Below are 23,275 nucleotides of genomic sequence, written 5' to 3'. Positions count from 1 at the left end.
ATTGTCACACATTATGTTCTCCTAACTAGATCACGTACTTTACATCTCGCTACCGTATAGAATTCGTAGTGTGATTACGATATTCATGGCGTCTAGTAAATGATATTTAGTTCCTTTAATCACCCTTTCTGGTGATGTAGCGGCGCCTATGATAACTTATCGTAGGCCCCGGATGTACTTTCGAACCGGTCACGAATTTCTATCACAGTGTGTGAATGCATATCTTCTTCTTGTTGTTGTTGTTTGTGGTATTAATGGTGTTGTCGACCACTATGGTCAGTTATACGAGGTCAATTTTTTTTTATAAATCCGTATCTGCCGACCTGTAACGCGGCCCACTTCTAGGCTTTTAAATGACACCGCTTACACGGATGAGATGTCGAGGAGGAGCCTAGATTAACCTGCGTATCTTCTTGTATCACACTAAGCCACCAACTACATACGATATTATACTTTTCGCGTCCGACGTAGGTGGTCTCAATTAGCATCCGGAAGGCGCAATTTGTACCCCTATAATTCTCCTATCGGAAATGTTTCAAGTGACATGTTAATTGGCTGTGTCGTAAGTACCCTTTTGTAATGTGTTACGGCGCTATTTACAGCATTAGAACGTCTATCATAATGTAACATCTAGGTTACTTTCTGAAAACAATAGGTTGTCGCGATGGTAATGGTGTAATACCGTACGTATGATACAGGGCAGAGTTAATATAGTGAGGTGTTCTGTGTCAGTTGGTATACAAAGTCATACCGCGACTGTGGAATTACGAAATGTTGGGAATTCCGAATTGATGAACTACGGAAACTCTTGAACTACACAAACTCCTGGTTGGGATAAAAGCACAGTTCGGCTCTTTTCTCGGACTTGAAACGAGAGAGCGCGAAGAAAGGCACGGCGACGTATTGTAAACGCTCTATCGTTACGCGATCATTCTACGATCACTAATCCGAGCGTAGGAGGTTATGTCTTATGAGGGTGAGAGTGTATTTCGCAAGTGTGTTGCGTAATGCAATGTAATGGAATTGTCATAGCGCATCAGATAGTCATTTCAGACGAGGAAATATTTAACTAGAATCGTTGTTATGAGCGTCAGAGCCAAGCTAGGTTTTGTGAGAGATATAGCCTACTATTACCGAGTTACTAACAACTACGGTACTTTTCAACTATATTTTAACTTTAGGCATCACATGAATGGTTTGATAGAATAACATTTATTAGAAATACGACACGGAATTGTGAGGGATATGGGTGTGTGCACCAACCTCCGGATTATGAACACTGTGATTTTTATGTGGATATCTCTGCTAACCGTCGATGGAGCTATATGTGAGTACTTAGAATCATTGAAGTTTCAAAATCGTCCATTTTCACTGCAAAGACTTTCTGAATTTTGTGAAATCACTCCATTCTTTTCTACCGCCGCTACAAACGTATGTTATATTCTCCGCGAATTATCGCTTTAACACCCGAGTAGGGCTGGGCACAATGATTCGAGTACTCGAATCTGAATCGAGTATTAATTTGAATGATTCGAGTCGAGTAGTAAAAGACGATTTTTTCGAGTACTGAAATTATACGCTTCTCGCAACTGAAAATTAATTTACTAACGATAATTATAGTTTTTATGCTATTTTCCTCCGAGGAAGACTTGAAACCCTGATATGCCGTGTCTTAGCATACGAGACAGTACAAAGCTACGAATGTTACTGGAAATAACACAGTTCCGAAGTCATGATCATCCCACAACGTTGTCAAGAAGTGCAATGGAATCGGTATGGTCGAAAAATACCAAAGTATCTAATGTGACGGATAACAGGCATTATATTCTTTGTGGTGGCATAAATGGTACATATTTGAACTTTGACATAGTACATTTGATTGTTTTTTTTTTTTTTGAGATATTCATGGTGTGAGTCGACTACTATGGTCATTTACACCATGCCGATTTTCTTCATTTTTATTCCGTAGCTGCCGGCGTGTAGCAAGGCCCACTTCTACGCTTTTATAAGACACCGCTTACGCGGATGAGATGGCGAGGCCGAGCCTAGTTAAACCTCCAACACTTAGGTCGGAATTTCGGAGCCGAACTTGGTCGGACTCGAACCCACAACCCATTGGTGCTGCAGCTGTGGATTATATTGCTACGCTATCTCGCCACTATATTCTGATGTGACGTCATAATGAGTGATACTCGAATACTCGACTCGACTCGAAGCGTAATACGTGATTCAGAATCGAATCACTCAGGTACTCGATTTTGCCCAGCCCTACACCCGAGGTTATTCTCGAACTCGAGATATCAACCCGCCACATATGTAACTGTTATTTAAGCTATTTATGCGATTGATGCTTGTGATTTTCGATGTGATTGAAAATCGGCAGTTTTGAACTTGGAATTTGGCTGTAGTACCTATTTTCCATCGGACGTGTTTGTACGTGTCTGATTACGGCGCGTAATAAGGTCGTGAACTAGTACTCGGCGTGTCGATCTCTAATTGCATGATTGGCAATCTAGCGAACTGAAATTTGTTAGTACCACACTACCCTGGAAACTTCACGATACCAAGCTCTAAAGTTGAGTCATTCCGCCCTCGCTTACTCTAAACATAGAATTTCGGATTTACCACGTCGAGATCGTTACGAAGATACGAGTTGCGTCAGCGTCGACACTCAGCATGAGATACTGCGATATTATAGTTAATGTAATTTGCTGACTGCCCCTACCATTAACCAAGTCAGGGGTCCATGATACTGTTTGAAAAGCCAAAATTTGCTCAGAAGGGCATCGCTGAGCAAATATTTGCGCGTATCTGCGTAATTCAAGAGTCAACGCGCGGAGAAAGTCCGTTTTCGTTCGCGATGTGGAAAATATAAAGTGCCCGATCCAGCTTCCTCTTCGTAGCACGCTCCAAAATGGCAGTAGATGAATTAATACGGATAAATAGAGCGAGTCATTAGTGTTTAATCCGGGGTATAATACGCGTAAATTAGATTCCCAGCGTCAAGACCTGGTACGTATAATAAATGTCAATTTCCTTCTCAAATCTTGGGAAATATTGGAAAATGGAAGATTAAAGTTAAGCCGCGCGCGCTCGACGGTAGCGCCTACATTAGCGTACATTTTGATTAGCTTTATGATGTCATACGAGTTGAGTTAAGTAATCGTCCTGTAAAGTACCCAACCATAAATTGGAGGTTGGAAACCTCCACATTCCACGGCTTATGGTTTTGGAGTATGACGGAATACGGTCGACCACCAACTTTCACCATACACGTCTCCGCTAATTACCAGACTGTTCCCAAGTTGTAACTTTCTTCCCAGACCGCGAATTGGTTCAACTACCGCCAATAAGTATTATAGCATCCTGAAAGTTTAGTATCCACGATTTAGATAAGATATGCATGATTCATATGACATACATTGCACCAAAGATGTCGTTGAGTATGATTTTCTAATAGTGTAAAAGCTATCATTACGCGGCGGAAGTGGTAAAGATAACCAAATACGGGGTGTACTTCAGACTTGTCGGGTCAAGTTTACCGTGCGCAGTGCCGATTCGTGCCGTAGGACTAGCATCCGATTCCGCAATTAAGACTTGTTTTATCCCGATTAATCGATTTCCATTTATTAAGAAAGGCTACATTAGTTGCGGTCTGGTAATCTCCCATACGCTGCGAATCGACCATAACTCCGATAATAACCAGACATTCTCTGCGAAATTGCTTTGCGCCCTCGGGGGCGTCGGATTTGCGCACCACTTTCGCGAGTTGTATTTACGAAACGCAATTTCAAGTTGAATGCAGACTTGTAATATTTCCGTTCTCCATAACAGACGACTTGTACAACACGAAAATCGCTACAAGCGACCTGAGATGGACTGTTGAACCTAGAGATTCGGTAAGTTGCATTTTATCTCCAAACAACGCAACAACGCGTCGCAGCTGGTTACAGATTGATGATGAATTGATGGTCTCTCTCTAAGTTGAATGCAGCGCAGTATTTGAGTCCCAATAGTTGTTTATTCGCAGTCAAACAATCTCAACCATCACGGCACTACAAAATTGACATGCAACGTTTATCTTTCCGGGTATATACATAGCAGCGGTGTCGTTTGAATCTAATCTTCATACGGGTCATTTGAAGACATGTGGGTCGTGCGAAATCCTGTGTTCTATTGAGATTAGTTGGGAAAGGCTTCAAGTGCGACTCGCGGAAAGCCTGTGATCGCTATATGCATGTTACGATTACTTCTTAATTAGTGTCTCGTTGAGTAACAATTTCGTTATTTCAGTGGGAAGAGGTCAGTAACTTCGACAGCGACAACAATTTAATACGGTCTTACCAAGTATGCAAAGTCGGACAAAGGGACAGTAATAACTGGTTGCGATCGCCTTTTATAAGTACACAGTAAGTTGGTTTTGTTACGTGCATCTGTCATGCATATTTACTGCTCAGTATCACCTGATATATATCACAAAAGTGTTTTTTTTTTTCAATCATAAAATACCGTTGCATAACGACCTTTTCACACTTTGTAAATTGTCTCTAGGAAATGCCTCATGTCGACCTATATATCAAACTATTTGACCATGTATATAGTGTTTGAGTTCCGGATATCGCATATTATATAGCACATAGAACATCTGCCTTTAATAATTCATTAATTGGCTTGAGCCGATTGACTGCTGGTATTATTTACAAGCTGGTGGCCAATTAGATGTGTAGGATTAGGGTGTAAGATTTCTGTGTGAAAGTGCTACCGTCAAAAATGTCAACCTCTCGGGTTTTTACGTTGTTAAAAGATGTATGTTTTATCACCTTATACCTTTTAGCGGGGCGTCTCGCATCAACATCGACATTGAATTCTCGATAACGAAATGCGACTGGGACGAGGTGAACATGGACCGATGCCGTCAGACTTTCAACCTGTTTTATTACTGGAGCGAGCGGGACGTGGCTTCCAGCACGTTTCCGCCTTGGCAGGAAAGGTCATACTTCAAGATCGACACGGTGGCCGCCAACTCAAACACCATCGTCAATAAGAAGACGTTTACTATCGAAGGGCTGAAAAAGTACGCATCTCTTTTGATCGATGACAGTGGTGATATATTAGACTACCGCGTCTAAGACGGTACACATATTCGTAATCGTAGCGTAATTATTGAACTCTGAAGAGTTTTTATTGAGTCAGAGATCCATTAACTGCTCAACGTCCGCGGCAAAACATTCATCAAAATCAGGTCTATCCGACTTTATAACTTCAAGTTTCGCATCGACCATTTGATGCTAAGACGACCTGTATTTATATGCTTTGAATGTGTGTATTACGGACTTCGGTAGTGAATCCGGCTGCATAAAACGGATTAGGGTTAAGCTAAAAGGATTTTGCAATGCGATCTTCCGGATACCAACCGGATACTGTACCTACAGGATTAGCGCCTTACTTGTGGCTAATTGGTTGGGAAAAATCTTAATCTCAGCGGGGCGTTTCGTATGCGCTATTTTAAGGCGGCGTAGGTCTTCCACAATGCGAGACAACTGCCCTCCATGCATTTTTAACAAGCCGACTCCAACAGGGTAATCTGTACGACGCCTGGCCGTCGTCTTGAGTATGAAGATTTGGCGATGTCCAACTGGGAACAGGCCTTTTCTGTTTCCCATCTAATTCCGTTCAGAACTTCGAAAACTCCTAATCTTAGAAGCTTTAATCATGAAATTAGGCCGGCGTAAGTGCTCAGGGTTCCGATCGCGATTGAGGTAAAATTAACCTCCGAAACTTGCGCGCTATGCAATTACCATTGGTACGCGTCGATTGGCGGTCGATCCAGTGATTTTACAGGAATAAGCTCCAATTAAACGCGTTTCGAATCGTGTATTTTCCTGCCTCGCCGCTTTATTATCATAATTTGGCCTTGTTACAGAACCGGCGGCATCTACATCGCCGCCCGCGATCAGGGCGCGTGCATGTCTCTCGTTAGCTTGCGGGCGTACTATTATTACTGCACGGAGACTATTCATTCGCTGGCCAGCTTCGCGGAAACCATGACCGGGAAGAAGGCGGCCTCCTTGGTGAAGGTGCCGGGAACTTGCATTGGAAACGCAGAGGCGAATAGCGATAAAGGTTGGTGGAGATGTTTTGACTCTATACGGTGCAGATGTGGTCGTCATCGCAGTAATTTCACGTTTTCGAAGTACTGAAATAGGCTTAGCCTACTTGCAGTACTATGAATGGTCATGTTTTAGAACAACGCCCACTTCTACTTGACCAGTTACCAGTAACATTTTCACTTTGGATTTTAAAAGTAGAAAATATATTTGGGATAAGTGAACAGTAACTGGTGAACAAATAAATTAATTACCTGAGTCATTTTGAGTTAGTCGCGAAGATGTATCTTGCTATTTTGAGTATGGCCCCAACTGATCGAAGTGCCGAAATTATGCGAACTTTCGACCCAACCTGCTTTTCGAAACTACTTGGAGTACTTTTGAGACCTTTCAATTGATATTTGTACTTGAAGTGCTTTTGTTACGTCTTGAAAATCGCGACTGTCGCTTGTAATCGAGTAGGAATTCACGGCATTGGTTTTTGTTCTACTTGAGTGGAAAAAGTGGATAATTTGATTACCTTTGATATTGGGATTGTGGCAATGCCAAAGCGTAATTTTTATATGGTTGCGACATTCTGTATGCTGCTGAATGCGCCATTGAAAACGTGCTTATACAGAGTGATGGGATTGTTTCACGCTCGTTTATCTTCTGCTTTTTTGCATACAGTGCCGACGTACTACTGCGGCAGTACCGGGGAATGGCAGATTATCACTGGAAGCTGCAGATGCAAAGCCGGATTTTTTCCGAATTCCGCCTCCACGGCGTGCATACGTGAGTGTCTTTTAATTCCTCGTCGAAATAAGTACTCTCCGCGCCTCGAATTTGATACGGTTTATGAATTAGCGTGTGTTTCGCAGAAGCCTCTGCAAATATTGTCAGTTGCGCACGCATCCGTACACGGCCGTTGACTGATGCGATTTTAATTCAACCTGTCGAATACAAGCGTTCTCAGAAGGCCAAGGGTCAGCGTCGAGCCGGGGGCATATCCAACATACATAGGCGGATAATTCCCTCGCAATTTTGATCTACCGCGTCGGAGCGCGCACCTGCGTTATTGGGTTCGCGGGCTTACGGGCGTCGGGCGGGGACGGTTAAATTCATCATTTTGTAAAGTGTGTTTGCACTTGGTCTTTTGCGCGTACGATTCCCGAATTTGACGGAGATTATGAGCCGACTGCGGTATGCGATGTTGTTAATTCTGACCGCGGAAAGGTGATATAATCCTTACGTGCGAGCTGCGACTTTCAAAGGCAATGCGAACGCTGGTGGATTATCTCGAAAGTTAATTCGGTTCGCACGAACCGATGCCTATATAATGATACCCCGGACATCCGCGGGAGACTGTGAGATTCCCTCAGACAATGCGCGAGTGTGGGCTTGATGTTCCCAATTCTAATTTATTCCAGCGTTTATCCTATAGGTAGACACGCGATGTCGATATGCATCATGTAATATGCGTCAGTTTTTTCATATCCATCCTCAGTTCAAAGTTAGCACGTGTCTTTATATCGCCAAAGTATTGTGGTTTATACTGCTTCGACTCAGTAGTAATATGTAACATGAAGGGGACTTCATGGTATCCCAGTGGTAAATAAGGTAGATGACCGATATACGTTAAATGTGAGGTTAGCTTGCTGATTATGTAACCTGGACTGTAGATCCGCATTTTCGAACTTCTGGTTTTCATAGCAACATGCATGTACAAAATCTATCCCTCATTAATGGTGACTTGGGATTTGAAATCGAGTTTTTGAATAAATTGAATAAATTTTCGCCATTCAATCTATTAAACGCATACTACAGCTGAATAAATAAGGATTCGTTTCCAATGCTAACCGCCGATCTAAATATGATCCTCTGGTATGTTAATGAACGACAATGACGACAACGTCAATCTAATCGTTGAGTTTTGTGGAATTATGAAACATGACAACATCACAATCCAATGCCCATTGTGTATGTTCAGGAATGCGACCTTTTATATACAACGATATCCATGCTGTGCGTTCCTATTTAGCTTGCCCGATTGGATTTTACAAATCCGATGTCAGCAACGGTAAATGCACCCCGTGCCCGGCGAACAGCGGGCCTTTATCCGAAGACACGTCGACGCCGGCCATATCCGCTTCTTTGATCAACGTGCAAACGGACGGACTATCTTCGTGCCCTTGTCACCCGGGTTATGCCAGAGCTCCCGAAGAAGGAGCTAGCACCGCTTGTACCCGTAAGTATCCGTAATATGTTGTTATGTATTGATTTGCGAATGTATCGCGAAATATATCCATTGTGTGCGTCCCTCGTAAAAGACCCCCGCACGCCCTGAAATATGCGATGACGCTGAATAGGCTCGGAGATGCGACACATATTTTGAATTCCGGAGATTTGTTAAGCATTCATCGGCATTTGAAATCGCAACGCCTGCGTTCATACGCTAGTCAAGGGTTAAATTCTTGACTTTTGTGGATTTAGCGTTCGCTATTGTTCCGTCCGCTGTGGGAAGAGAAGGGCTGCTATTCTGGGATTGATTGGCTGGTTTTTGTTTAGTTCTAGCTCGGAAATGTCGCATTGTTAGCACCAGCGTTGGTGTGATCGCCACTTTGCATTGTCCTGCGAATTCCTCGCGTAACAGGACCAGGCGTCCAGTTACGAATAGCTAGTGCGGCGCACCTTCGCCGGGAGATTTGATATCCCGATTAGGGAACGGTGTGTCGAGTTACGCAGAACGCGATATGGCGATACGCCGGTGACGTAATATGTTCATCACGTGACTTGATCAATTCGTTTTGCCCAAGCACCTTCGTTAAACGCTGTAGTTCTGACCATGTTTTTGAAACGGTCAGCTATTAACGGGTGCATTTTTTAGTTGTAGATGGGGCGTTTGATGCCGTTTAGTTCTAAATGTAGTTGGAGTTGCATATGATAGGTGGCACAGTTAATATTACTTATAATAGCACTGGTATTACGACTGCTGTGTATGCCAGCAGTCATTACGACTGCTGTGTATGCCAGTAGGCATTGTAATGTCGTGTGACGTTTTGGGTGATTCCCATGTATTATTGGTCCCATTACCTGACCTGACCGTGACCACTGTCTGTACTTTTAGTGGTGCATATTGTTCAAATCTTTATCCCCTTTGCCTGCGTCTGTGTGTAATACAGACCTATGACTCTTTTGCCAAACCAATTACAATACGACGGCCTGCACGGACGGTTTTGAGTCATGCCGCTTACTGTAGCGATGCGCGCGGCGCCCGTCTATACTGCTAGTTATCCCACACCGGTTTTAACGCGTTAAAATCACACGCGGAGCCGCAGCGCCGAAAAAAATGCCAGCTTGCTCTTAGTAGCGCATTGTTGTTTTAGTCGCTACCCCCAGTCACCGCCCGCAAAACAACTTTTGAACGGTCAATTGAATAATGGCCGTTGTGCATGAAAGCTGTCACTCCACCTTGCGTAAGTTAACGTTTGAAAATTTCTCGCCAAACAGGCAGACGGGTTATTTCAGGTTGCCTGTAAGCAAGGCCTTTATCGTCATCCTTGTTTTCCTTAGGAATACCGTCAGCGCCGGTTCTCAACACGAAGAGAGTGAACTCCACCAGTGTGTACATTGCTTGGAATACACCGACAGACTTGGGAAACCGCGAGGACTTGTATTACAGGTACCCCGTGTCGATTTGTTGTTTTAACCCCGCAGTTGATCCGAACGTTCACGAGCGGGGCGGGCCGCGTGTTTTGTGTTGTACTGTATTGGTGGAGATTATAGTCGAGAGATTTAAAGAAGTTACCCGATTCCAAAATCTGCGATTTTCCGAACTCGCAGCAGCTTGGACACGTTTTTTGTCTAATTAGATTTACGTGATAGCCACAGACACCCGAATACGATGTACTTTCCGCTTTTTGTCTGGTAATGGCTTTCATCACATAGTGTAGCTAGTATCGCGTTATTATTCTTGATTGTAGCACGTAACTTGAACCACAAACCCGCAAAGAAACGTGATAAGGCAAATACACGATTCTTCTATTACCAGGTGTAATATAATTTACAAGCCGGAATTGAGTATCTCGGTAGTAGCCCATCGTTTGATTCACAAGTCTGTAAGAATTTTGGAACTATAATGGCAAATCCAGTGATTTTGGCACGCCAGTGACCATGATATAGTATAGAACTATAGATAGAATCAGTGAAATGAATACGACATGTCCTAGCCCAGTGGTTCTCAACCGAGGGTCCGCGAATCTTTTTCAGGGGGTCCGCGAAGCCTCAAAATAGCGGATAACCTAATGTGTATTTTTTTAATTAAGAAAATCACGAGGCAGTTTCGCTTCATTAGGCTACTACTAAAACTCCAGAGCTCACATCAACAGAATGGCAGTCTGAGATGAAATATCCTACTGTGCAGACTCATTTTAATTGCTAAATTGCCAATAACCTACTGATGCAAACATTTTGCGGTTTAGAGCTGTTTTGTTGGGGATTGCGGGGAAAAAGTTGGATGAGTAAGGTCAATCACGGTGTCTTCGAAATGTTTACAAAAATCTATTTTCTCCTGTAATATACATGAGTATTTTTTCCATGATAACTTCAAGATAAGCTGCTAGATAGAAATGACCAGGCTTGAAGTTATATGTTCTTTAAAAAATTTGTTTGTCAATTTTGGTGCCATATTTATTGCGATCATACCCAAACGTGTCGTCGGAAGCGTTACGCGTTATTATTACATTCGCCCCCACCTATATTTGTGGAAATGGATTTTCGGAACTCGTTCATATCAAATCAAAGGCGCGGATTTTCAAGGCAGGGCAACGTAGGCTATTTCAAGTAATGCAGTTGCAGAATTCGCTTTAAAATAATAGAAGTCAACCCAATTTCTACATGAATAGTATGATCTTATTTTCAAGAAAAGTCATTTTGTTGCTGTTTATCACTTAGCCTACAGTTATCATTTGCACAAGACAAATGACGATTGCACAATAATTGAGCTAAAGTTGAACAAAAATTTCGTGGGGGTCCGCGAATACAAAAAGGTTGAGAACCACTGTCCTAGCCGGTCGTGATTGTGGCGTCACAATCGCGGTGTCGTCACTATATTCTTAACAGCATGTTGCTAGACTCATCTGGATATCGGCGTGCTCTACTTCCTGTACGCTAACGCATATTTTAACGTCACAATGCAGATTCTCGTGCCAAACATGCGCCGTCCGAAGCCGGCGCTGTTACGATTGCCCCGAACGCGTGTCGTACATATCCTCCAAGCATTATCCAGACACGGCCACTTCGGTACAAAGCATCAACAAGTACTATGACAACAACATCGAAGTTAGAGATCTGGACCCTTACACCCGCTACGTATTCGAGGTGGGTGAATTTGTAAAGTCGGTTGTACAGTTTCTTCTTGCTGTTTCAAGACTCGACACAGCGTGACTGTCGTCCGTTATGCAGTAACATTCCGTAACAGTCTCGCGGTTCTGTATGACGTGTATTTATCTATTTTTATCCGTCACTTAAAGCGCGACATGCAAATCCCGCCCCATATTACATCGTTTAATTGCGATCTCGCAACGTTTATTCCTACCGGACGCGGCGGCATTAATCGCTTCCTGTTAAAGACCGTGCGCAGGTCCAAATCGCGGATTCATCTTTGGGAGAATTACGGGCGAATTAGTTCGTGCGCAATTTTCGCGGATACTTGTGGCCCTTGGAATTCGGTCGTGTTTATCACGGTTTATCAAAGGTTGTAAGAATACCGTGAGCGGCATTAAGCGAGCATTACAGGTTGATTTTGAGTGATTGCGTGATAGATTATATCGCTGCGCATTCGTCTTGTATTGTGTATATTCCAGATGTCGTAAATTGCGTGTTGAATCCCGGCGACGAATATCGCGTGCGTGCTGTAATTATATCCGCCGAATGGATATCACACGTAGGATAAAATTGATTTGAAACTTTACAAACCGCTCCAACCCCGGAAACTTGTCATTTGTTGGAGCAACGCGCCCATTTGCGCATCGCGGGTATTTGCTAATATAACGCGCCCTCCAAACACAAGCCATTCCCGATGAATAGAGCTCAGGATATGGGTTGTGCGATGAAAAGGCACCGAACAGCGCACAAAAGGAACACGTCATTTACCGTTGAGCCGTTTCGTGACTGGTTCGTTCCGAATTTGATATTGGCGAAATTTTATCGCGACGGGATGGCATCTGTCAAATCTGTCACAGTTCGGCCGGGCGCCGTTTGGAATCTTTGGCAGTACAGTCTATTTTCTGCTAGTTTAACCCGCGCGCTGACCTCGTTGTTTACTCCTGCCACCATTAGTCTCGATAGTGATATCCGACTATTTGCGTGTCCATTGCATTGTTTGTTTCGGTAATGCCTTTAGCTGGCATTTACCTGATTTTAGAAGCGCTGTTCCGGTCGCGACAACTGATGTCTTTCGGTAACATGACCTTCTTTTATTAGCTCCCTGTTTATTTATGAACTAGATCGCGTTTAGAAGTCTCCTCGCCGGGGTCTGACGGGTGTATTTCGCGTGTTTTGCACCGATTTGAAATACTGTATACCGCCGTGTCGATGATACGCGTAATCTGATCCCAAATTCAGAATTGTCAAGGTTTCGATGAGATAGCCGCGATTAACCTATTATATGCGTGAAATTCGACGCCGTGTTTGAGAAGCTAGCATATCATCGGCACAGGAAATACGAAGGCATTTATTTTTCAACGTATGAATACTTAATTTCCGGCATTGAAAAGAGATACCGGGTGAAATATGAAATGTAACAATATCTGTTATCGGGCGTTTGTAGAAAATGAAATATCGCTATATGCGTTTCAAAGTTGCGATTTGTTTTGCTGATTTCGGCGGCTTTGATGTGCGGAAGCGTGCTAATAATAATATCCAATCAGCGGACCTGTTGATATCTACTGGAGGGTGCTTGCGTCTCATTCCTTGGCACGCTTGTAATTTCAAACCCTCGAGTCCTTTTGAAAGCTGACGGTGGAGAGTTCTCGGCCACCAGGTCCTCATTATCGCCTGAGATATCACAAGAGCGCCGGGAAGCACCTCAAACACTTGAAACCTTAGTCGCGAGAGGTTGAAGTGAAATTGGAATGGTGTCTTGAGCGAAATTGCCGAAAATTGCTACACTTCGTCGCAAACGCGTTGTTGGACTGTTGAATATTTATTAGATGCTATGAAAGTGGTGTCATTTCACTCTTGAGTGGAACGATTTCAATCACATAATTCCTATATATATTGTGCACAATGCTGCAAATTGAGCGCCATGGAGACTTGCGACCCGGTCAAAGTCAGATTCCATTCGGTGATGCGGCTCTGTTGATACACAATTTTATTCTCAATTCTGTAGTAGTGTGTGGTGTGTCAGTCGGAAATATTCATGTTATTTCAGTATGAATATATAAGACAATTCCGATTTTTTATGATATGCATTTTTGTTTCAGATTGTTTCACGTAACGGAGTTTCGGACTACTTGGAATCGCCGAATAGTTTTCTCGCCGTGGATGTCATCACGCAGGAAGCAGGTACTTAACTTCTTACGGTAGACGTTTACTGTATCTGCGATTAGCCTATTAAGATTGATATGCGAACGGCCCGGAATTGCTTCGAATTTATACGCCTTGGTCACGGTAATCCTGCTTGACGCTGTCATTTCCTGCGCATAGCAAGCGAAAACGACCCGATAAAGTTCGTGAACTTGGCTGATTCCAATCATATTATACGGCGTTTTGTTTGGGAAGTTGTCTCCATTCTGCGGGCGATATGTCATATCTCCCATCGCATTTCATGTGAGATGTTGCGTCGGGGTTAGCAGATCAAAGTGCCGGCAGGTTTCCGAGGTACCTCGCGCTAAAATTATACCCGTTTAATATTCATGGAACGCAGCTAGCCGTCTCTCTTTGATCCCCATAATGGTCGCTGCCAATGATTCACACCGTAATCCAAAACCACGGAATGAAAACCGTTAGGGTACGTGAATGAACGGGCATAACCAATCAGACGTCGAAGTTTTATTGTGTGTGCCCAGCTGTTGCTAGGACGCGAAAATGGTGAAAATTCTTCGATTCGCGATATTGCGATACTCAGCACGTTGGAATGTCGTGTCGTACATGTGAACGTTGGCACGTGGCTACCGTATATTCTCAAACAAGCTCATATCGATAATATCAATAGTATTGTGTTGAAACAATGCCCGGTTTCGCATGACATGATGGGCAATATCTCGAACGTAAGTATCGCTGCATCGATTTTGTGGGTTGCTCAGATTTTCTCTCAGACGCGAAATCGCGCACTTACGACTTGGTGAATCATATCGCAGTGCCCCTTTCTATTACGGCGGCTTGTTATGAGACACCGCTTTCCAATCACAGCGCATAAACGGTGCTTCTCGAAATATATGCCAGGATACCTTTCATTCAGAAAGTTTCCCATAGGGCTTTTGTTCGCGACTCGGTGTTCTAATGACAAGGTACTACTCGTGTAACTAAAGCCTTATTTTTTAGCGATGGACCGTGTCGAGTTGGTTGAAATCACCAATTCAACTGGTTGTTTATATAAGCGGATACTGGCCGATAAGTAAAATGTTAGACCCACACGATGCTCGATTCATTTTGAATATACACGAGAACTTCTCCCATGTGATTTATAGTTTCGTAAACAACTTTTTTCCATTCAGCTCCGCCCGCTGTGACCAACATCTACGTTAAAAACACGTCGGTGAATTCGGTCGTCATCAACTGGCGTTCGCCGGCCAATCCCCGCGGAAAGATTCTGGGATATGACGTCGAAGTCGTGCCGCAAAGGTCCACTTTTCAATATCCCCCGAAACAGCCGAAGGACAACACTTTAGATCCGGTTGTTGTAAAGGTGAGATTTTTAATTTTACTGTAACGATAATCAAGTAACCTAGTGTATTGAATGTCATTAATTCAATTAGGGCAGTGATGATAGCATAACTTCACCTTCAACATCTAGTGAAAATATCGGGAATGTAGACATTTTACTAGCTATATGCGACGTCACTGTCATGTTTCAGTTTGACGTCATGATGTTCGAATCCATAGCTGGCAGAATAGTATTATTATTCGACCGAATGCAGTAATGCACCCATTATCTGGAGCTGTGTTATGAACTCACTTACAACGGTATATTCTTATTGCACTAAACCTGAACAGTTTCGGCTGACACTCGTCAGGGGTAATCGTCAGCAACGAACATAGAGATTTAAAAAGAACTATGTGCATCAACAGAGGTGTTTTTTAAAATTCACCCCGACTAGTCTCGGTCGAAAATATTCGGGTCTGTTTCAATATGAATATATGGTTCAATTGTTTACTGGGGATCTGTACCTCCAAGAGTTTTACTAGTATTCTGAAAGTATATGTCTCTTAATATCGTGGAGCGAGTTACCACAGCTATAGCCTCGCTTGTGTATCAGTAGCTTGTATGGTACGCCTTCTTATTGCAGACTGTAAAAACGGCTTGTTCCCTGGAAAATTTGGAACCGAACACGGACTATCTCGTGCGGATACGCGCAAGGAACTCTGCTGGACCCGGGGAATACAGCGCTCAAGCATCGTTCAAAACGCCCAAAGCTCCTGCTGGTAAGGGTCGAAAAGTCTGAGAATATGTCTTCTCGTTGTATGCACTGTACCAACTATGATACGACTGTTGATATACAACATTGTTTTGAATTCTCTGTTAGTTGCTGACGATTACCCTCGACGAGTGTCAGCCGAAGATCTTCGTTTTTTTTTTCAATAAGAATTGATTGTGCAATTATGTCATCGATATTTTCCCATTTCAAATCGTCAGAACAACTGAATTAGATCACTTTTTTTCTGATATGCAAAATTTACATGTATCTCGTGCTACTGACGCAGTGTTAAAAAGCTTGTCACTCGACCCGTGTAAAACGGATCGCACTCTTACTTAGTATCTGTGTGAAACGCTCATCTACTCTCGAGCCTTCCGTCCTGTGTAGTGAAATCTTTGAGATTACCATGGTGCTACTGCTTTCTATGATAAAAAATTCCATTTTAGATCAAGAAGAAATCTCATCCGGCAGTAGCTTGGGAGTTATTATCGGTGCCATACTGGCCGTAGTCGTGCTGGCGCTGGTGTGCGCGCTCTACCTGTACAAGAAAAGAAAAACAGACAGCGAGAAGGAGAAAGCCGCCAAATCTCCCGCCGGCTACAATCAAAACTTACTAGACCGCTCCAAACCAGGCGTGGTCCTACGCCATCATCGCCATCATTCCAGTCACACAGACTCCAACCGCACCACGTACGTGGACTATCCCGATCCGAGACGCGCCGTGCTGAGCATGAACAAGGAAGTGTCGCCCCTCAATCTGAAGCTGCACAACACGATCGGCGAGGGCGAGTTCGCGGTGGTGCACAAGGCCACCATGATGGACGGGAACGAAAGGAAGGTGGTGGCCGCTAAGCAGCTCAAAGACAACGCGGGCGCCAAGGACCAGTCGAATTTCTTACGGGAGGCATGCACCATGGCCCAGTTCGATCATCGGAACATATTGCAATTGAAAGGGGTTGTCATCAAACGTAAGTGTACTTGAGTACTCCGTAACAGTAAAAGTACTTTGTTAGTGACCACTTCCGGTTATATATTTGTCTCCTAATTAAAAATCAAACACGTAAAATTGGCATTCTGTGTCGAGGCTGAAAAGAGTTCTGTGTATTTATTTCGCCTAAAGGAAAGTTGATGTTGCATCGATATTAGCCATGCTGCTTTTGAGGAACAAGAAAAATGATTTCATAAAGTTGGTCATTAATGAGAGATAGATATCGAAATAGTGTAGAAGTAGTATCTTGCGTGGTGTAGCCTTTGAACGTCTTTCTATATGCGGGAGTATAGTTAGCTATCGTATTGCTCGATATATACCCGTATAATCGGTTCGGTAGCGTGGAATTGAATTTCCAAGGTCGATTTTGAGTTGTTATGTCTGCGACGGATATAAGGCTCAAACTAGTGTTTTTCGACGCGACACGCGATGAAGTTAAGACTGAGTTCGGAAGACAGGCGCGACAAATCGGATCTTTGCTAAAAGTCTAAATTCTCGAAGATACTTGCAGCGTTCATAATATTTACTCCGGTAAAAACATGCGTCGCCGAAGCTGTGATCCAAGTTTGAGCCTGATATTGATGGTTTAATTAGTCATGGCACGCTTCATGCCCCACGCCAGCCAGTGATTGAAAGTAATCATCGTTCAATGTTGAGATTTAACTCGAGTATGATAAATGTAAGTTGATTGACTTCGATTATTCCCATGCCGCCTTGGCGTTGGATATATATCACTCAGTGATACTCATTGATCTGCATATTCGTTTTGCTTGTTATGAGCGTGACTACGAATCTCATGCATCAGCTTAATAATTAATGAGGCAACATTAGAAGACTCGGTGCCAGCGATTCGAGCACTTCTAAAAACCTGAAATCATGTTAAGTGCGGCCATCCAGCAGGAACATAACTCGGCTTTTTGTATGGCTAATTTGACGTTGTAACAAGCAATTTTTCCGGGACTTGGTGCACACGTCACGTTTTCGTATGATGAATCCGATTAGACATTTCGTGTACTCTGTAAGAAACCGATAGGTAGGACGGTACTGTGAATTCGCATACTGATTGGAATGCAAAAAATCCCATTACGTCAATCTCTAGCTCAAGCACATGATTATTAGCGCTTTTTAATCCTATTAATGTCCTTCGTTAGTCAATGACTTGTGGGAGTTCCAATTGTGTTTACAATCGTAATGGGTATCTTTTCCGAGACGAGTCTTTCCTCGACTCAGTGGATGAATGTTCAATGTTCATGTTCCTACTTTTTTGTTTAGATAAACCGGAAATGATCATATCGGAGTTCATGGACAACGGGTCTTTGTATCATTTCATAAAGGTAAGTTACCTCGTCGACTGTTTTAATATCGGCCGTGAGTTTATTTAAAAAGGCGGGGTGTAGAAAGTTGTGGTGCTGGACTGCTGGTATAGTCACTGACGCAACTTAACGGCCGTAAAGTACGTAATGTAATGCATGGTTTGCAGTAGTGGACTTAGGCATGCCCTAGTTGCTTCGGGAAGTTGTACAAAATCGGCTTAAAAAGCTCTGAATTGTAGTACTTCATTCCTGGGACTCGTGAATACAAAATGTGCCACAAAAACGCAAAGTTCCATTTGTCTGTAATGTCATAAGTGTAGAGATTGATGTCAATCAACTAATAGTTTTTGGGACAACCAAAACAGTTCATTTCCACACTAAAAAAGTAGAAGTACTCGTGCTATTTACTCATAAGTATGAATATGATGATAACTTCTCTCTTTGCCACCCTAGTAATTTCCGTACCTGCGCTTAACGAGGAATGTGCGGTTACAACTCGTTAATGTCGTGAAATCTGCCATGAAGCTTTTGTGCTAAGTAAACAATATTCGCACCACGCTAGTCGCACAGTGACTCTATTCGCGTCGCGAGCACAGCAGTAACCTATTCAACCGCAACTTATTTCAAATGAAGCACCCATCGCACCTCAAGTCAAAGCATGTAGACAATATCTACATCGCATTCTGTCAATATCAAAACAAGTGGAAAATGTGTATCATCGATCGCTAATCGCAGATTACGAATCGATTGATGAGACCTCGAAAGCGAGGTCGAGTCTAGATTCGCGTGGCATATGTCGGATTCATTAGCGCGCGGCATTTTTTTGTAATACTTTAATTGCGCCGTCTCCTTATCGCTGGAATGGATGTGATTACGCTCGCCGAACCTCATCCGATGCGTATTACGTTGCAGGCAAACGAGGGCAAGCTATCGATCCACCAGCTCGTCCGCATGTTGCAAGGCATCGCTAATGGCATGAAGTACCTGTCCGACATGCAATTCGTACATCGCGACTTGGCCGCCAGGAACATCCTCGTAGATTCGGACTTCGTGTGTAAAGTCGCCGATTTCGGACTATCGCGCACGCTAGAGAACGACCCGCACGCTACATACACGACGCAAGGCGGGAAGATTGCTTTGCGCTGGACGGCTCCGGAGTGCATCCGGTTTCGGGAGTTTACGTCTGCCAGCGACGTGTGGAGCTTCGGCATTGTGATGTGGGAAGTGATGTCGTATGGGGAGAAACCGTATTGGAATATGACGAATCACGAGGTGATGCAGAGCATTGGGAACGGGATGAGGTTACCCGCGCCCACTGTAAGTCTTATCAATTTTTTCTGGAAGTTTTTGACTGTTTTCAATTTGGCGGATGGCATGCGGTAGATGTGAATTGGGTCCTCAAATCATTATACGTATCAGTAACGAGACAGTGCGTTTGAATTATAGTACAAAGTCTCTAAAGCAGATGAATCTACTATCACCTATTTCCTCAACTCAGTTACTGCGAAAATGCTATATAACGAGATACGATTTACGTGGCTCCGACTTTGCTATCTGCGCATAGTCAAGACAAATCCCATGAACGCGGAAATTTAACAATGTCCGCTTTGATCACACTGTCACTGTTTGATGACGCCCGAGAAACCGGGGCTTTCCTGGCAACCGACTTGCCGCACGTTACCGAGTGCCGACATCTTCTATAAAGCGCTTATTGTTTGACAATCAATTTCAAATTCGAAAGGCCGGCCGTTACAGGTTAATCAAGTGCGATTCACTGGCATCTTTTAGCGTTCTATCCCGTGGTAAAACGCGCTCAGCGTTTCCAATATCATGACTGAATATGATATTTCTTGATCTATCAGGTTTCTTTTAAATGCATGCATACTACGTTATTCTCCGGCGACGAGATTCGATAATTGCGGATGTTCGAATGCTATCCTTTTCTCGTTCCAGGGATGTCCAAAGGCGCTACACGAGCTCATGCTCGAATGCTGGTACCTGGACCCGATCCGTCGACCGTCGTTTCAAAAGATCGTGTCCGACCTGAACCGGTTTTTGCGACACTCTTCGCTGCTGCAAATCCGACAGGAGGACGAAATGGAGCAGGAAGTCTGCTGCTCGCCGAATGGCCGTAACGATTTTTCTGTGGACGAAGTGGGACAGTCGTTTTTGGAGCAAACGCAGCCTTTACGAAGGCAAAACCCGGACTACCCTGAAAGCGAATCATCATCTTCTTCCCTATCTCAAGACGACACTTGCTCGTCGGTTTTAGTAGGCGACGAACGGTGCCTGAACGTTTGACGCGATCCGTCGCTCACGCGTTGCGAGAAATCTTCAGTGACGTCACTATGCATAGAGTCTGGCGTAGTCCGAAACGGACTCGTGTAGGAAGTACGCAGCTTGGATCGGTACAGATAGACTGCTGGTGGCACTAGAGTGGCACTCGTGGACTGCAGCTACGTGTCCAGACAGGGGGGAAAGAAGCGTAGTGACGTCATTTTGATTATGACGTCACAAGTACACCCTAGCAGCTTGAATTGTCAGCCTGGTTACGACAGAGTACTAGGGAGCGTTCGCTTTGTACCGGTACGTTACTGTTTTACGAGAGTCCATGACTAGATTTATGACAGCCCTTGTTGGTTGTCATGGAAAAATTGTATGATCACCTATTCTTCATAATTTGATCGCGTTAATTTTACGAGTGCGCGCAGAGACGTTGATGTCCCATCGGTACATGCTGCATTCAATGTTCCAATCGCAACTAGGGCTGCCTCGTATCGCTTTCACGACAGCATATGATTAGTAGTTTTTCGTAGTGTCAAATCCGCGATTATAGATCACAATTTTAGATTGATGACTCGCTTCTAGCTCGGAAAGCATTGGAGCTATTTTAATGATCTTTACTGCGCGTTTTTTTCTCTATTTACGTAATTTATTGAACGAATCACATCCGAATTGCATCGCTATACGGGTACCAGCGATGCACCCACGCCACCGCAACCTAATCCGAAAGACGAACTTAACTTGAATGCTACTCCTACTGCTTTGTGAGTGGCTGTAGACAAGTTAGCATTGCGTTTTCCAGGCAGTTTTCGTCCGCCACCAAGTCAACATGACATTTTCGATTCTCTCCAAGCGTCCGCGCCGTATGGAAGCGCCGCTATCACGAATACTTGCGAGAGTTCGCGTTGCAATATTGATGATATGTTTACTTGCTTTGTAACTTGGGTTCTTTTGATGTTTTGCGCTCATTTTGAGTTTTCGTACCGCACTTTCTCGTGTTTTCTGTTTTCTTGCCCAGTTTCGTAATACGAATTCAGAATTGAATGGCGGTGTGGGGAGTTGAATATCGGCTCATGGCGGACTTGGGTGTAGTTTGCAACGGAAAATTGTTGGGTGTGCAGCAGTGCGGGTATCTGAGCGCAGATTAAATATAAAGATAAGATGCAGTAGGAGTGACCTAGATTAGGGTAGAGGTATTGACTTTGTAATAGTATTTGAAACGCGGTATGTCACCACCATTAATACTGTCATTATTACTTCTCACTTGCCAAGTATGCGTGGTGTCGAGACTAATGTCATTACGGCATTCTCAATTTCAGTAACCTTAAGAATTGCGATATGGTATTTATGTTTAAATGGAGCGATTGTGAAGAAAGGCTTTGAGACTGTTTTGATATAAGGATTGTAATTTGAGCGCATCGTAGTGATATTGAGTGAAAGAAAGCCTTACTATTTCTCAACCTTCCAGCGGCATTTAAGCACATCATGCACTCATGATATGCATATGTACAGACCGTGTTTATGTGTATCATGAGTCGGTGTATATACGCCGCAAAACAACACGGACAGAAATATAAATAGTTCTTATTTCTATTTCTACAAAATGTGAGGCAGATCGTTGATAACTCGGAATATGATATTTACTAGGGATAGTCTGAACCTCGAATTCTGGAGTCGACCTCGGTCGGACTCGAACCCGCAACCCATAGGTGTTGCAGCAGAGGATTATACCACTACGCTTTCTTGTCAGTTGCCACTGCTGATGTCGTGTGAATGCGAATCTAGCTCACAGCAAAGAGTCACTAAATATTCACAAACGGAAAGCTGGATATTTCGAGTAAACTTTTGTGACAAAGCAAGTAAAATTTTTGATATTTTCAAGGTACATGCATGCTCGTTTAGTGTTGATTTTTTATGCTGCCAGCGCCACGCATAAAGCGGCACGCAGTTGAAATGAAATAAATGTCAACGAAAGATGTTATAATGAAGTGAAAATTGCAATATATGAAAAAGGTTCACAGTGAAGAACCTACCAAGGTTCGGTTGTAAACGTGAACGTCTAAATTTGTGAGGTTCACGTACAGAACGCGAACGTGAACATCAAGTTCACACCATCCCTAATATTTACTTATGTGGACCTGCAATTAACACTGTCCGATTGCGCCCTCTGGCGGTTGTAAATGCTTCTCAGGCGGTGATAATTCTTTTCAGGCAGAGATTCAATTAGGGTTACTGTATGTATGTATGGTAAGTGGTAACCCTATTTCAATTCATGATTGATATAGAATCATCTGAACAAAATGAAAATAAAGACTCTCTCTCTCCTCCGAATAATTATGGTTCTTTCTATCCGTAGTAAGAATTTGTAGTTAGCCGATATCGAATAGTAGCCAGGATTACCGGACCACGACCTAACATCGATCTCGCCCTCCGCCACATGCCACTTCATTTTGTCGCTTGCGTCTTATATTCTCTGCATTACTTTTCATTCGAGTGCATGCATCTTATTTACTTCGCCTAGACTAAGGTGGGTGTCTGATCTTAAAGGCTACTCCAAGTTGTTTCGACACCTTCCTATCTTTTCATTGTATCGCAGCCTTGTGATGTTTTGAAACGATTAAAATATTAATTGATTGATCGTTACTGAGATCCTGGCTATGGCTACGTTATTGGTTATTCATATAATGTAGTCTGGGAATTTATTACGATTTGTCGACACGCTAGCTTAATCAAGCATTTCCAGCACGGTTCATTTTTCCTTACCTGAGGTTATTCCGTTCTGACCCGGAGGTTATTGATTTTAATTGCTGCTATGAAACATTCCTTGTTCCATTGGCGCTGAGTATATCCATTTTTTTCGATTTCTTCGTAACTTTTATTTGGTGTAAAACATATCTCGTCAATAAACTATTATTTAAGGTAGGACAGAATGATTACATCACGCATGGGACGAAAACGTGACTCGCA

At 43.3% G+C, this 23,275-nt stretch overlaps 1 protein-coding gene across 1 annotated transcript; it reads left to right on the top strand.

Annotated features, from left to right (window-relative positions):
* The first annotated feature begins 325 nt into the window (after nucleotides 1–325).
* Nucleotides 326–21,352, top strand: LOC145449091 (ephrin type-B receptor 3-like). The gene is made up of 16 exons (XM_080327561.1): nucleotides 326–1,327; nucleotides 3,835–3,899; nucleotides 4,294–4,409; nucleotides 4,835–5,074; nucleotides 5,924–6,123; nucleotides 6,777–6,881; nucleotides 8,128–8,334; nucleotides 9,660–9,768; nucleotides 11,285–11,465; nucleotides 13,571–13,652; nucleotides 14,804–14,994; nucleotides 15,596–15,731; nucleotides 16,171–16,692; nucleotides 17,985–18,046; nucleotides 18,938–19,342; nucleotides 19,979–21,352. The coding sequence occupies exons 1-16, from the start codon at nucleotides 1,246–1,248 to the stop codon at nucleotides 20,324–20,326; spliced, it is 3,051 nt and encodes a 1,016-aa protein (XP_080183687.1). The 5' UTR covers nucleotides 326–1,245; the 3' UTR covers nucleotides 20,327–21,352.
* Nucleotides 21,353–23,275: the final 1,923 nt, after the last annotated feature.

This window comes from Botryllus schlosseri, chromosome 10 (genome assembly GCF_051294905.1).
Source record: "Botryllus schlosseri isolate E-star chromosome 10, Bs_hap1, whole genome shotgun sequence".
NCBI lineage: Eukaryota > Metazoa > Chordata > Ascidiacea > Stolidobranchia > Styelidae > Botryllus > Botryllus schlosseri.
Note: the sequence above shows the minus strand (reverse complement) of the source record. Positions and strands in the feature narration are given on the sequence as shown.